Source organism: Echinops telfairi, unplaced genomic scaffold (assembly GCF_000313985.2).
Source record: "Echinops telfairi isolate 266 unplaced genomic scaffold, ASM31398v2 ScPeMD7_22;HRSCAF=79, whole genome shotgun sequence".
Lineage (NCBI taxonomy): Eukaryota > Metazoa > Chordata > Mammalia > Afrosoricida > Tenrecidae > Echinops > Echinops telfairi.
Genome location: NW_022103919.1, coordinates 2,126,952 through 2,140,779, shown reverse-complemented (window position 1 = coordinate 2,140,779; position 13,828 = coordinate 2,126,952). Strand labels below are relative to the sequence as shown.

Genomic DNA, 13,828 nt, shown 5'->3' with positions numbered 1-13,828 from the left:
CACCCCCGTCCCAGGCTTGTCAGCCTTCTCACTTGCAGCCTGAGGGGCAAACCTGCACCAGGAAGACTCGAAGCACGCACTCCCGACTGGCCCTGTACCTTTGCCTGCAGGAAGGAATACATCCCAGCTTCAGCCCAGCCCTCTTCTGGGGTGTTCAAGGTTCTTGGCTTTTCCAACAGGTCAACGGGATTCTTTTGCTTCCAGAGTGCCAGCTAAGACTCTTTCTGGGTGGGGGCATGGGGTCGGTCCAAGTTCATGTGAACACTAAATACTGGGGAAAGAACTGCACTTGTGCTGTTTAAATCAGGTTGAGAAGAAAACACTGGAGAAAGATTAGAAAGGGCGGGGGGAAAAAAAGATCTGACTTAGCAAATCCTTAATTTTCTAGGCTTTTTTTGGGGGATTGGCGTTTCATGCGAGAGATTCCAGGACAGTTGGAAGGATACAGAAACCCAAGGAAAAGTAGCAGTGGATGTTCCAGCTTCACGTGTTCATCCACACTTCAGATGTTCTCAAAGTCCATACATAGAATTCGATGCAACGCAGGCTCTCAGATTAACACTGCACGGTCCGGTCAGAGGTGTCTGGCGTGGTGGTTGGCATTTTCCTTTGGCAGCTCGTTTTCTGGACTCTCTGGCGTAGACTGACTAACTGCACACATTCGGAGCCCAGGGTGTATGGACATGCAGAGTACCCGCAGCCAAGGTCTGATGGCATCAACGTCGCCCTCTGGAGTTCCTCCCGGGACTCAAGTCTTTGTCCAGAAGCAGGGTAATTGAGCCAAATAAGGTGTAGACATAGCAAAAAGCCTTGGTGACAATACTTTCAAGTTTTCAGAAACGTTGTCACCACTGGATGAAAATTCAGTGGGGGGCATCCTGTGGTAGGTTTCCAGTGGGACCTATTGTTGGCTTAGATGGTCTTTTGAAACATCGTGTTCAGATACTCTTAAGGGTAATGTCTAATCAGTGTGAGCTCTAAAACCTTGAACTACTAGGGCCCCCCAGAAAGTCAGTCTCTCTCAGAAAACGATTGAAGAGTTTCTTTCTCAGAGTTAGGACACCCAAATTAAGAGAGAGGAGAGAGAAAGTAGTCACGGTGATTAAGCAAACCACCATTTTGAATGAAAACATCTGTACAAGATAAAAGCCACTTCGAGGATGACACGAAGTGATGAGTACAGGACGCTGCTCATGGGGACACTCTGATCGGAGCCGAGCTGGGGCCGCTCACTCCCTGGGGCTGTGCTGCCTCGTCACCACAGTCATCGAGAGTTGTGCCCGTGGATGTGCCCGATGGAGATTTTGCTGGTGACTGTGTTGGGGGCAGGTGGGGGGCAAGACTGGGAGAGCGTAAGGCCTCAGTGTCGCTCAGCTCCCCAGCATCATTAGGGTTCCCAGCAGGCCCCGCTCTGGCAGTGGAGGCAAAGGTGTGAGATGAGGGGGGCAAACTTGGCCTGCAGGGAGCGGCTGGTGCACAGCAGCTAGGGGACTTCTCAGCTGCTTCAGACGGAGCCGCAGAGGAGGTCATAGCCGCCGTTCTAGCGCGGGAAACCGGGTCAGAGGAGAAGGGCCTTCAGACCCTCCAGGGAGAGGAGATGGGAGGAAGCAAGCAGGCCATGGCCCGGTACACAGTCCTGAAGCTGAGCCCTGTCTCCGAAGGGCTGGCAGCGACAAGGCCTGGAGGGGACCCAGGGGGCCCGGGGAGCAGCCTTCCAGATGAATAGCACCCATAGGAACAGAAAACAGGACACGATTTAAGGCATTGTTTGTTTACAGTCAAAGAACACAAGGGACCCTTAACACAGAAATCAGCTGGGCTCTCGCGCTGACCTTCCTTGGCAGACAAGGCTAGAACTGAAGCTGAACGTGCCTCCATGCGAATGAAGTGTGAGATGTCACAAGTCTTGTGCCAAAATGCATGTTTCTCAGAGAGCAGTACTGACTCGCTCGCTCCTCGTACACACGCATACACACACAGCACGCACACGCAGAGGACGCTTCGGGGGTTGTACAAAATCTGAGGCAGCCCTGTGGGCGAGCCACCCCGTGCACTTGGGGTGTAAAAAGCCTGCTCCACAGCCTGTCCCCTCCTCTCAGGCCCTCTCGCAGGTTTCTGCTGTCCACTCTTTGTGCAGTAGAAAGCTGGGAACCCAACGTGGGCCAAATGCTCTCTCGTCGCAGCAGGCAGCTGGTGGACGAGGGTCCAGAGAGGGAGGTGTGCAGTCTGGGGTCCAGCCACGGCCCCTCGAGGTGCTGCTACAGAGTGAGTGTCACGAGAGTCGCTGGGGGGTGGCAGGTGGATCCTGCACCAGCAGAGTCCGCTGAGGCGGTGTGGCTGTGGGCCGAGTCCCCTTGCGTCTGGGGGCGGTGACTTCCCTTGCAGCCTGGCCAACAGCCTGTGCCCAGGGCATGCTCTTCTGCACTAGTCCCAGGCCGGCGAGCCCAGCAGCCTTTGAAGTCATGCCAAGTCCCGCAGAGACTTACTCAAACGACATAAGGTTCGCAGGGACCTAGAAGAGAAAGCTCAGCCTCCTGTCGAAGTCTAGCCTTTCCAAAGGGAACAGGTGGGTCCCTAAGGAAGGGGCTGGACCGTTCTCATGCGGGGAATGAGCAGCTCAGGGGGAGAAAGGGCATTCTGATAATAATAATAATAATAATAATAATAATAATAATAATAATAATAATAACTGAGGTAGTTAGTTTATTGTGCCAACCTGGCCGATAAACACATGTGGGGTTAATTGAAGGGCGGAGGGATAAATGGCTCGGTGAGCCTCACCTTGCTAGTTCTCGGGTCGCTTGCTTTCTGATGGTAGCACCAGAGTGCAGCTGCCTTAGCCAGTTCCCTGCTTCAACTGACAAAGCTCATTTCCTGCAAGACATCCCTGAGGAGAAGCCACATGGTCCTACCCCGATGCAGCCCTGGGTGCTGGAGCACCCATGTGGAGAGCCCTGCCAGTGCTGAGATGTTTATACATTCACTGACTTGGCTTTCCTCCTGCAGTTGGCATCATTGCGTCTGCTTTGTGAGATGGAGGAGGACTTTGTTGGACTTGTGGGCTTGGGCAGCACAGGGTTGGGATGTGTTCTTGATGTGCACTTAACCTTTATATAAAGCTCTCTCTTAGATATGAGTTTCTGTGGATTTGTTTCTCTAAAGCACCCAGACTAACACAATGACCATTTGTTTAGGGAGTGCTGCAGACCAGCCATCACCTGAGCACTTCACGGGCAGCCCGTCCTTGGGTCCTCAAACAGCCCCATGAGGCAGGTGCCAGAACTGGCCCCATTATAAAGAGGCAGCTGCTAAGGCTTGGCAAGGGGGCGTGCACAGCGAGGGCAGGGCAGTACTGTACCAGCGACACACTCTCCCTGGCTACCCTCTGGTCAAAGCACATCAGCACTTGGGGTGGGGAGGACAGATTACCCAGGAGGCGGAGCGGAATGGTGTCAGAGGCTGGTGGGAGCTGGTAGGTGGGTGCACAAAGAGGAGTAAGTGGGGATATTAGGGACCCCAAACCTGCCCATAGCAATGCCCCAGGCCTGCTCCCTGGATAAGGTTCCAGCCCCCTTCACTGTGGGACACCCCTTCTCCGCAAGATCAGCCTGCTTCCCCCTTCCCTCAAAGCTCCTAACACACGCTCCACTGAGCCATCTTGCCCAGTACCCCTCTGGGCTCCAGGACATTGGATTCTAAGCAATTTCATTAAAAAAAAAAATCCATCTTGGCATCAATTTGGCCAAAATGATGAATTGGAAAAGATGCGTCTTCTTGTTGGGGCAGTTCTAAGAATGGTCATAGCAGCGCTGTTCGAATAGCAAAGGCAAAACAAAAATATAGCAGAAAGTAGGAAACACTGGGCATCTCTGATAGGAGGAATGATCACACACACACGATAGTTACATGGATCTATAGACGAATCTTAGGAACACACTGCAGGAGAAAAGCAAGGCTCGGAAGAAAATAAGCTATGATTCTATTTATAAAAAGTCAAGCAGATATACATCAGACAGTACATTGTTTAAGGAATCAAGTACAGGGTAATGGAAAGCAAAAAACACACGAACCAGGAGAGGAGTTAGGAGGTCGAGGTGGGAGTGGGAGTGGGAGAGAGCGGACTAGGGAGGGGACCCTCAGGGGAGAAAGGGGCCCTGGTCTCCCTGTGGTGACAGGCTTGGCCGCTAACCTTTGCTCCCATGAAGATGTCCAGCTCCGGACACCCTCTGGGGGCAGATCCACTCTGTCGTGTAGGGCCCTCGGTTTGGAGTGGATTTGAAGGTGGCAACGGTTTTCAGACCTGGAGGAGGGGCGTCAGGCCCTGGGAGCTTCTGCTTAGGCTGAGTGGTGGGGCAGTGAGTGTTTGTTTTCTTGCTGTTGTTTCTGCCTTACACCTTTACACTTATGTTATAAATAATGCTTTAGTGTATTCAGTGTTGATAAAAAACAATTTCAAAAAATGCCATTCCACCAAACAGAAAGCAAATCTCCCTGGTCCCTTGAGATTTTTCATGCGAAAAGATGCATTTCTGTAACACCCTCTATTACCCCCGCCTTGGGCTCCATCACACCCCACGCTGCACTTCACTGAACTAACCCGCTGCTGCTGAAGACTGAGGCTGGTGCCAACTGGTTATGACCGCGCAGAGCAGAGAGGGGGAAGACACGGTGGAAAGTACATTAGAAATAAGACAAAACGTGGAAAAGACAGAGTAGCCCCTCCCCTACATCTAACAATTGGGCAGAAATAATTTGCAGAAGGTCCTTTGCAAGTTTTGCCTTTGCCAATTCCTGAAATTCCATCTCCTCGTCCTGCTGATCAGATGCCAGCTCTGCCTAACTGGTTCGAGCCAGGTCCCTGCTGTCTGTTGGAGAGTGGCTGCCAGTCCCAGCTCGGTCCTCAGAAAAGGACAATGGGCGCTTGCTCAGGGCTTCAGCTCCCAATCCTGCTGGCAGCCACTCAAGCACCATGGATGTAAACCTAAATCGGGCAGAGGCCAAGGCCCTGCCTATGTCCCCTGGCATCGAGGGGCAATGGACCTATATATGGCAGCTCTGACCAGTCCCCTACAATTATCTCCCCCCCCTCACCACCATCCTGGAGGTCTACCTCAGGCTGTCAGTCCGTGTCCAACCTGGAGCCATCCCAGCCTCAGGCTCAGCAATCACAAGAGCCATATGGGTGTGACAGGTGAGCTCCAGGGTGCGGGGCTCTTAGCGAATGGCACTCAGAGCTACCGGGGCCCCAGACAGGGTGAGCGGGGCAGGGGAGGGCAAGATGCTTGTCCCAGAGCAACGTACCCCAAGGCAGCATAGCTCTGCTCCAGTCTCAGCGCACTGTGCACTTTGGACCGCCTGGAGAGGACTGCAGACCCAAACCCTGGTCTTCCCACCACGTAGCTGGGCAATTACACTCTAGAAACTGCAGAAGTATAGCTTCTTACAGAGGTCTACAGTTTTGTACATACCATTTCAGAAATTTTATATGCACATGCAAGCATGCCTTCACTAAAGATGCATCTGTATCTTAACACAAAGGAGAGCAGTGTGTGCATACTTGGCACTTTCTGCTTTGGTATCTGTATCCTGAGGACTCTTCCCAGGCACCACCCAGGGATCTACCCTGTGTCTCGAACAGCTCGCAGGATCTAGAGCTGGTCACCGAAGTGGTGCCCAGGGACATGTCAACTGAGAGCAATGCTGCAGGAACACTCTTCAACACATCGTGTGTGTGTGTGTGTGTGTGTGTGTGTCCTCAGACAGACTCCAGAGACCCAACTGCACTCTATTTTGAGCTTCCGGGTGGTCCCTCAAGTTTATCCCTATACAGTTCTTGGCCTCTTGGTTCAATGTGTTGAGAGTTTTCTAGATCCTGATGTTGCCATCCAACCCGTTAATTCTGCAGTCACGCTTCCCACCATCTGTAATTGTGATCAGCTGGTCATATAGGTCATCATCTGTGTTAGATATGGAGATCCTTATCAGGACCATGCTGAGCACAGAGCCGGGGACGTTCGCCAGAATATCTGTGGATGGGCTGTGGCAGCACAGCTGAAGGTCTTGCAGTCACAGACCCAAATGCCAGTGCGAACTTGCCTTTCCCGGGGGTCCCTTGGGCCTCCGTGGAGCTGTCTGCAATGAGACAGCTTATCTTATACTCCCCACTGGTATGGTGAAGCCGCCACCTTTATTCCCTGCCCCGTGCTCTCCTTACACTGCTGAGATGGGGGACCCAACTTTCCCAGCTTCAGTCCAAGATGGAGACGTGAATACTAAGGGGCGGGAGGACTAAGTGCTGCCCACTTGCCCACCCTGAGGAGCAGGAAGGTCCAGCCCATCCTCTTGAGGTGCAGAGGGGAGCAGCCACTTCTCTCACAAGCTTGGATACCCATGGCTGTGCCTCCGGGCCATTAGCATAGCTGCAGGAGCCTAAACACAGTCAAGGCTCCCAAAGAAATGCAAGGTGGGAGAGCTCATGGTGACAGGTAGAGCACTGGGAGTCAGATTGTATTCTAGCTCTCCCTTTTACTAACCACGGGGCTGTCAGTGGCCCAAATGCCAAGTGCAGACAAGAGAACCCACCCCCTTGGGGTGTTGGGAGGATCTGGCTTATTCCTTCACGTAAACCATTCAGTGGTTAGGGCAGGGAGATCACAATGAGCCCCCCCGCCACACACACACACACATACACCGAAGCCACACAAATCCTACTGGCTCAAACAGCCGAGAGGCTCCCTTCATTCACCAGCAGACTTGCAGGACTCTCCACACATTAGCTATTATTAATAAAGGGCTAGTAATGTGCTACCAAGGGCCCTATACACATTAGTTACTATTACTTCTAAGAGTTTAAATGAGCTTTAGTCAGTTTGGAGCAGGCCCGTACAATCAATTCTGGGGGCGAGGGAGTGTGTGACCGACATAGATGGGGCGACTTGACCCTTGTGGGTCTTAGGGCCTCACAATAGATGTTATTGTGGGGCTTCCTTGGGGTAAAACACGGGGACCAGACTCAAAGCTGATCAGAAGGGTGGCTGGGAACACAGCTGATGGGCTCTGGGGGGAAGTAGGGAGCCCTGCTTTCTAATGACCCGTCGTCCCCAGGGGGGTGTGCAGGAGGCACTGCAGATGACAAAGAGGACTTGGCTGACTTTACCTGAGGCCTGTTGCTTTTACATGCATCGTCCAAATGCTTGTGCCACAGTATTGCATGGAAGCGGGAGCCAGTCTGAAACTTGTAAACATTGCCTGGAGGGGAGAAAACTGTTCGTTAGGTATCAAGAGTGTCATTTGGGCCGTCAGCCTGTGGCTGGCAGATGCTGCTAGCTCAATTAGGGGAAACTAAGGAAGATGAAAGGAGCCCTGGTGGCTGCTAATCACAGGGTCAACAATTCAAAACCCCGGGCAGTTCTATGGGAGAAAGATGAGGCTTTCTGCTCCCGTGAAGAGTAGCCTTGGAACCCCCGGGGGACAGTCCTACTCTGTCCTGTGGGTGGGTCTGCTGTGTGAGGGAAATCAAGAGCAGCTGCCTGCACTCTGAGGGCTTCTCTCTGGGTCTGGGCCCTTAGCCATCTGGGAGGCCATGGTGCACTTGACAATCTTGTGAACGAAGCCGTGGACCTCTTCTTGGAATAATGCTTTAAATGTATAAAAGAAACTACAGAAGAAATTAATAATGTTGAAACCGTTATGAAACGCTTTCTTAAAAACCTCAGAATTGCCTCTGTGTCCGTTAGGAATGCACCAATAATAATGAGGGTTAGTGGCAGGTCTGACACTGAGCTGTCATTTTGAAGTGAGGAGCGTAAATGGCAGCTGTAGCAATATGTGCTACAGAAACATCTGTGATTTCTCTTAGAGACGAAACCACAGACCTTGTATTTTCATCGTCTGATACCTACGACCCAAACTGAAGGAGTTAGAGGCACTTCCCCCCACTTCAAGTTCATGGATCTTTTGAGTTCTGTCCATGGACCCTGCTGGCCCCGAGTCAGAGTGTCCTTTGCTTCTCACTCACTGACATGGAGTCCATGCCGACTCACGGCGGCCCTGCAGGACAGAGGAGGGTTTCTGAGACTGCCACTCTTTACTGGAGAGGTTGAAAGCCTCATCCTTCTCCCAGTGGAGCGGCTGCTGGTTTTGAATTGCTGACTGGTGGCTTTTGCTTTGCTTCAGGCTAAGACCAAAGAACACATGACCTATGTGTTCAGCATCCCTATGACCTATGACCACAGCGTCTCTAAGCCAAGCTCATGTACGCATAGTGGTTCCTTTTGAAAGAAGTCACCAACCCTAATCTGGGCCCAGCATGTTAAGGAATATTCTCAAGGGGCAGCCAACTGAGGCCATACCACTGCCAGCATGTGGGCTGAATCACGCAGAAGTTGATCAAGAGACCTGGGCAGGCTGCCTCCCCTCCCCATTCCCAGACTCTGGCAGGCAGATGGGCACCTTGTCTTCCTTGGTTTCTTTCCTTCTCAGCTAAGAACCTTACAGCCTTGACTCGCAATGTGGCATCTTGACGAGCAGTACCCCTGGGAGCCTCAGCTCTACTGACTCCAAACCTGAGTTTTAACCAGACCCTCGGTAATTTGTACCTATGTGGACCCTGCATCAGATTCTTCCTGTGAAGTCCGAGGATAACTGGGGACACTGTAGCCCCAGTAAGTTCACCTGGACGGACCTCCAGTCCTGAGCAATTTTGTTTGTTTGTTAATACAACATGGGCTCCTGCGAAGTCTAGCCACGGCCTCTGCTGGACATCAATGCAGAACGGGCTGCTGGTCAAGAGGGCGCCCAAGCTTCTCGCCCTCCCAGCAGGGTCATGAGGGCAGGAGAGAACCAGGAGGTACAGGAAGGTGGCTGGGAAAGGACCAAAGCTGGAGCTTATCATGCCTTTGAGAAAGGGTCGTTCTCCGAGCTGGCTTTGACAGGGGCCCGGCGGAGGTCCATGGAGCAGGCGGTGTCAGGGGCTCCTCACTCTCACGGTCACCGCCTCCTTGACACACAGTTCGCCCAAGGCCTTGAGACTACAGGTCCAGGGGCCATGCGCCTGGCAAGGCTGCACAAAGGGTCTCTGCAGCCACGTGCCACGGACACTGCACACTGGACACTGACCACAGGGAGGACTCTGTGAACACCCGCATCTGAAGCCCAGGGAAAAGAGCAGCCTGTAAAGTCCCCAGCCCTTCACAACACAGATTCAGCAGAAGAGCAAAAGGGGGAACCTACAGGGCCCCAGCCTGTTACTTACCTTTGTCGGGGTTATTTAGCTGGAAGATGTCGGGGTGCTCGGGGTCATCGGGCAGCTGCACCATCCAGCCCAGGATGGAGACCTTTTTGCCAGGAGTAGATTTGTACTGGAAGAGAGCAACAACATCCGGGGAAGCCAGAGCCCATGTCCTCCCCGCGTTCCCTCCACAGGCAGGAAGGCAAGGCTCCCCGTCCCCATGCCTCCCCTCCTGCTGCCCTGAGGTCTCTTTGGGACTCAGGACTTACGTGTTTTCTGTCTGTGCCCCGCAAGGACTTGGCTCCATAGTACAGGAGTGTGGACCCTGAGAGCGTGACCCAGTACCTGGTCCACGAGGACAGCTGGAGGAAGGAGGGGCAGCGTCACTGGGCTGCAAGTGGTGGGGGCAGGTGTCACCCTGCCAGCCATGCGAGCGGTGGGTGCCCACCTCCTGTCAGTGGCAGTGCAGGCTTCATTTCTCCCATGGCCCCCCACCCCTCTGCAGTGCCACCTCCACCCAGGCAGGCCCTGAGGAGGAAGGCACTCTTCCTGAGTGCCTCTGAGTTCCACTTCGGGGATGTTACTGCTAGAGTCAGGCAACGCCCAGGGCATAATGCCTATGCGAGCAGGTGGCCAGGACCCCTGAATGCCCTGGGGAAGACATTTTTTAAAGCCCAGCCATGAAAAGTTCTAGCTTGGGAGAACCAGCGTGCCTTCGAGAAGGCACCCTGCCCAAGACGGAGTGCTGATGTTTTTGAATCAAGTCCTTCTGGGGAGACACGGGGAGAGCGCGCAATACAAAGCTGCAGGCATTGCGGCTGCACGGCTGAAGGCCGGGCTTCCCATGCAGAGGGCTCGGCTGCTCCCTTGGAGCATCTTGGTTCTGTGAAGGCAAGCGAATAGCCCATCCCGGAGGAAAGGCACTGCGTCTCCGGGGGTGGGGGAGGGGCGGGGGTGGGGCGCGGACTGGGTGGCACCACCGTGCACAAGGCTGCCTGCATGTTGGATGGAGCCGCCCTGGCTTTCAGATGCTTTTGACTGACACCCTCGGGAAGACACTGCATTTGACACCGCCCAGTACACACATGCACAAGTGGGGGACTGCCGTGAGTCAGGGTTGACTTGAGGCCCGAGGGTGGTGTGTCACTAGTGTGTGTATGAGGGACCTCTCCGTTCCAGTGTGCTTCATTCACTTCAAAAGGGCTGGTCACGGCCCACGGATGTCACCATGGACTACCGAGTCCACCAGCCTTTAGGAAGGCAGGCCTTTAAGGAAAGGGGCTTCTCTCTGGCCCTGGCATGAGTGGGGCCTGAACCCTGGGCATGGGAAAGCAGCTCTTCATCTTTCTAGCAGGGCAGCAAGCCAGCTTTACGATGCCCCGTGACACGCTAGGCCCAAGTGACAGAGGATGGCCCGGCCACGAGCCACCAGACCGGAAGACAGGAAGCTTGGAGGGCATCTGACGCAGCACCTAGACAAGGGCCCCGGCCATCATCAAGTGGGAGTTCTTAGTGGGCAGTGGACAGGGAGCCAAAGCCTGGCAGGGCCTGGAGATGCAGCTCGCAGATGGCACGGAGACAGCATGCTGCGGCTGCCTGGAAGCAAGTGAGGGGACCTCACCAGGTCATGGCACCGGTGACACTCGGGTCCCGTGTGGCTGGTCAAGGGCGAGCGGTGGATTTCTTGTCCCTCCGGCACTCACTTTAGACTACTTGGAGCGGAGGACAGGGGGAAGGAGCACCCAGCTGTGGGTGTGTCCTGGGCGTCTCTCTCCCTCCACCGTGTCCACACCGACCCTGAGGTGTGCCCTGACCCCCACCGGGAGTTACCAGAGTCAGGATAGCTCCTGTTCTCTGTGTGCAGGTCTTTCCCCAACCAGGTGACATTCTCTCCACGACCTCTCGGAGGTAGGCATTATTTTATTCCTACTTACAAATGGGAAAACAGAGGCCCTTGTCCAAGGTGAGAACCTGATCTGCTGCCCTCTGGAGCCAGGGTCCTCCCATAGCGTCAGGCTGACTTGGCCCAGACATGCACTCACCGCGGGCTTCCGTCCTTCCTTGAGCAGGGTCTTCCTCCTCAGAGGCCCCTCCATGGTGGGCACTGCTGCTGAGCTCCCCAGAGTGCAGATGCACGGGCCAGTGGGGCTGCAGGGAGACCGCCGGTCAGACATCACGCCCATGGAGGGGAGCCGCACAGCTCACTCACTGGAGTCCACTCCCCTCACTTCAAGTTCAGGAACATGAGGGTTTTCTTCTCCATGCACAACCTAATCAATCCCACCAATTCTAAATAGATTCTTAATCTTTTCTGTTCATCTCGGCCACCCCATTGCTCCCACCATAGGCCAGAACTTGATCTCTCCGAGAAACTGTGCGATGCTCCCCCTTGTCCTCCCCGAGTCCCCTCTTGGTATGGCTAGGGTGTCCTCATCATGCCACCAGCCTTCTCGTCCCTTCCCAAGCTCCCCCATCAACCCACTCCATGGCTTCCCAATGGCCTTACACCTTCTTGCTGTAGCTGCAGCCCACCCCTTCAGCCTTACCTGCACCTGTCTCCTCTCACCTCTCACATTGAATGCCCTTCACTCATGGCCCTCTGCACCCCGGATCTGGTGAATCCATATAGCTTCAGGGAGGTCTGCCCTATTCTGAGCCCCTTCTCTTCTCTCTCCCTCTGGGACGATCAGCGCACCCGGGTCACCAGTGTAGTTCCTGTCTCTCCTGCAGGGGCAATGCCTCATAGAAGCAGAGCCGTGTCTGTCTTGTTCAGCAGCCTCTAGAGCAGGCTTGGCAAGCAACGGGCACCCTGTAGCGAGGTGCTGAGTAAGCAAAGGAACGAATAAATGAGTACCTGTAGACACAGCTCCGGGTTCTAGGAGAATTCCGAACTGGAACCCGCCAGTTGGGCCCCAGGGTGGCATAGAGACGTCCCCTGCTTCAGAAGGAAAGGGTGGGATTTTAGCAAAGTGCTGGCAAGAGCAGGTCCTCCTGAAGGAGGCAAGAGCTTCTCAGGCTATGTTGGTCATTAGGTGGGGAAGCCCTACAGAGCAAAAGCTCCACCCCCAATTCCTAATGCAGCCTCCTTGGTCATGCTGGGAGCACATCTGGAGCAGCCAGGCCAGTGATCACAATGGAGCCTTCATCTGGGTAAGTTCCCACGTCTCCAGGTAATTGTTCCTTGGTTGGTTATTGAATGTTCATCCATTTTCTACTGTCAAGGGGATGAAAGAACAGGATAAGCCCACTTACCACAATGTGCAGGTGAGATGCTTAATTAAAATCCAGACAGCTCACATAGTCCACAGCAAGACCGTATCAAAAGTGCACACATACATAGAGAATTGTGGGCAATCCTGGGTGCTGGGTCTGGGGGGCATGTGCAGCATCACCGTTCACCAGGACACACCTGAATCCCCCTGCTCTACCCAATCCACTGTCTCCTTCACTGGTTCCGGCTCGTCGATCAGCTGGCTCCATGACCTGCTGCGGCCCCCTGCAGCAGGGAGTCCGCAGTCCAGAGGAGCTGGGGGGCCAGCCATCCACCTGGTTCCTTTTTCACCTGTAGCTCCCCAGCAGCAAGTCTTTCCAGGGGAAAGCACAAGCTTCATGCATTCTGGGAAAGGCTTCCTTTTCTCCTCACCCCTTCCTTTCTAAGAATAGCACTTCTTGTGTCTGCTGTTCTAACCCCACAGCATGGTCTGGTAAAGCAAAACAGTATCATGAAAGTTATAAAGGCAGACTAAGTCTAGACACATTGCTCTACATCACTACATCTGTGGGAAGAAAGGGGGGGGGGTGGATCACATCCTGAGTAAGCCCAGGGACCTCTAAGAAATCAATGCGTTGCTCCCTGCCCCTCTACTCTTCACCAAAGAAGGAAATGTTCCAGATGCCCATCTTGGGCCCGCTGTCAGGACTCCAAGTTCAAGGCTGGTAGGAGTGTGATGGTCATCATGGGAAACTGCTCCCTCCCACCCCATAAGCTACTTCTCTTTTGGTGATGCCGTGCCATGCCGTGTGCTCAGCTCCCTGAGTCTTCTGATGTGACAGGTGTTGGCCTGTCCCCCACCACAACCGGGGTCAGATGATGGCCGTATGCTGACCCCCTTCCTACCAGTGAGCTGCTCAGAAGGCATCTTCTCTTCCTTCCTGCTCTGAATGCCACAGGTTAGAACTGAGAACACAGTACTCCTTTCCAGGGCTGGAGGCCCCTTCTCTTCCACCTTTCTTCTTCTTTTTTAGTGAGGCAGGGGGTGAGTGATACAGTGAGACAGTGAGAGTGAGGCAGTGAGAGAGTGAGAGTCACGCAGTGAGTGATTGAATGAGACAGTGACAGAGTAAGGCAGTGAGAGAGGGAGGCAGTGAGAGAGTGAGTGAGTGAGAGAGGGAGGCAGTGAGAGAGTGAGACAGTGAGAGAGTGAGGCAGTGAGATAGTGAGACTGAGAGAACAAGACAGTGAATGAGTGAGGCAGTGAGTGAGTGAGTGAGTGAGTGAGAGTGAGTCACTGACTGAGGCACTGAGAGTGAGGCAGTGAGAGAGTGAGACTGAGAGAATGAGACAGTGAGAGAGTGAGGCAGTGAGAGTGAGACAGAGAG

General features: G+C 53.9%; 1 protein-coding gene across 1 annotated transcript in view; it reads right to left on the bottom strand.

Moving 5' to 3' along the window:
• Positions 1-1,755: 1,755 nt before the first annotated feature.
• Positions 1,756-13,828, bottom strand: part of RALGPS1 (Ral GEF with PH domain and SH3 binding motif 1) — a 353,981-nt gene continuing 341,908 nt past the window's right edge. The window contains exons 14-19 of the mRNA XM_045288509.1: positions 12,084-12,167; positions 11,272-11,377; positions 9,499-9,591; positions 9,254-9,359; positions 7,157-7,248; positions 1,756-2,512 (exon numbers count right to left, since the gene is read on the bottom strand). Coding sequence (XP_045144444.1) covers positions 2,483-2,512; positions 7,157-7,248; positions 9,254-9,359; positions 9,499-9,591; positions 11,272-11,377; positions 12,084-12,167 — 511 coding nt within the window. The 3' untranslated portion in view covers positions 1,756-2,482. The remainder of the gene's footprint in view (positions 2,513-7,156; positions 7,249-9,253; positions 9,360-9,498; positions 9,592-11,271; positions 11,378-12,083; positions 12,168-13,828) is intronic.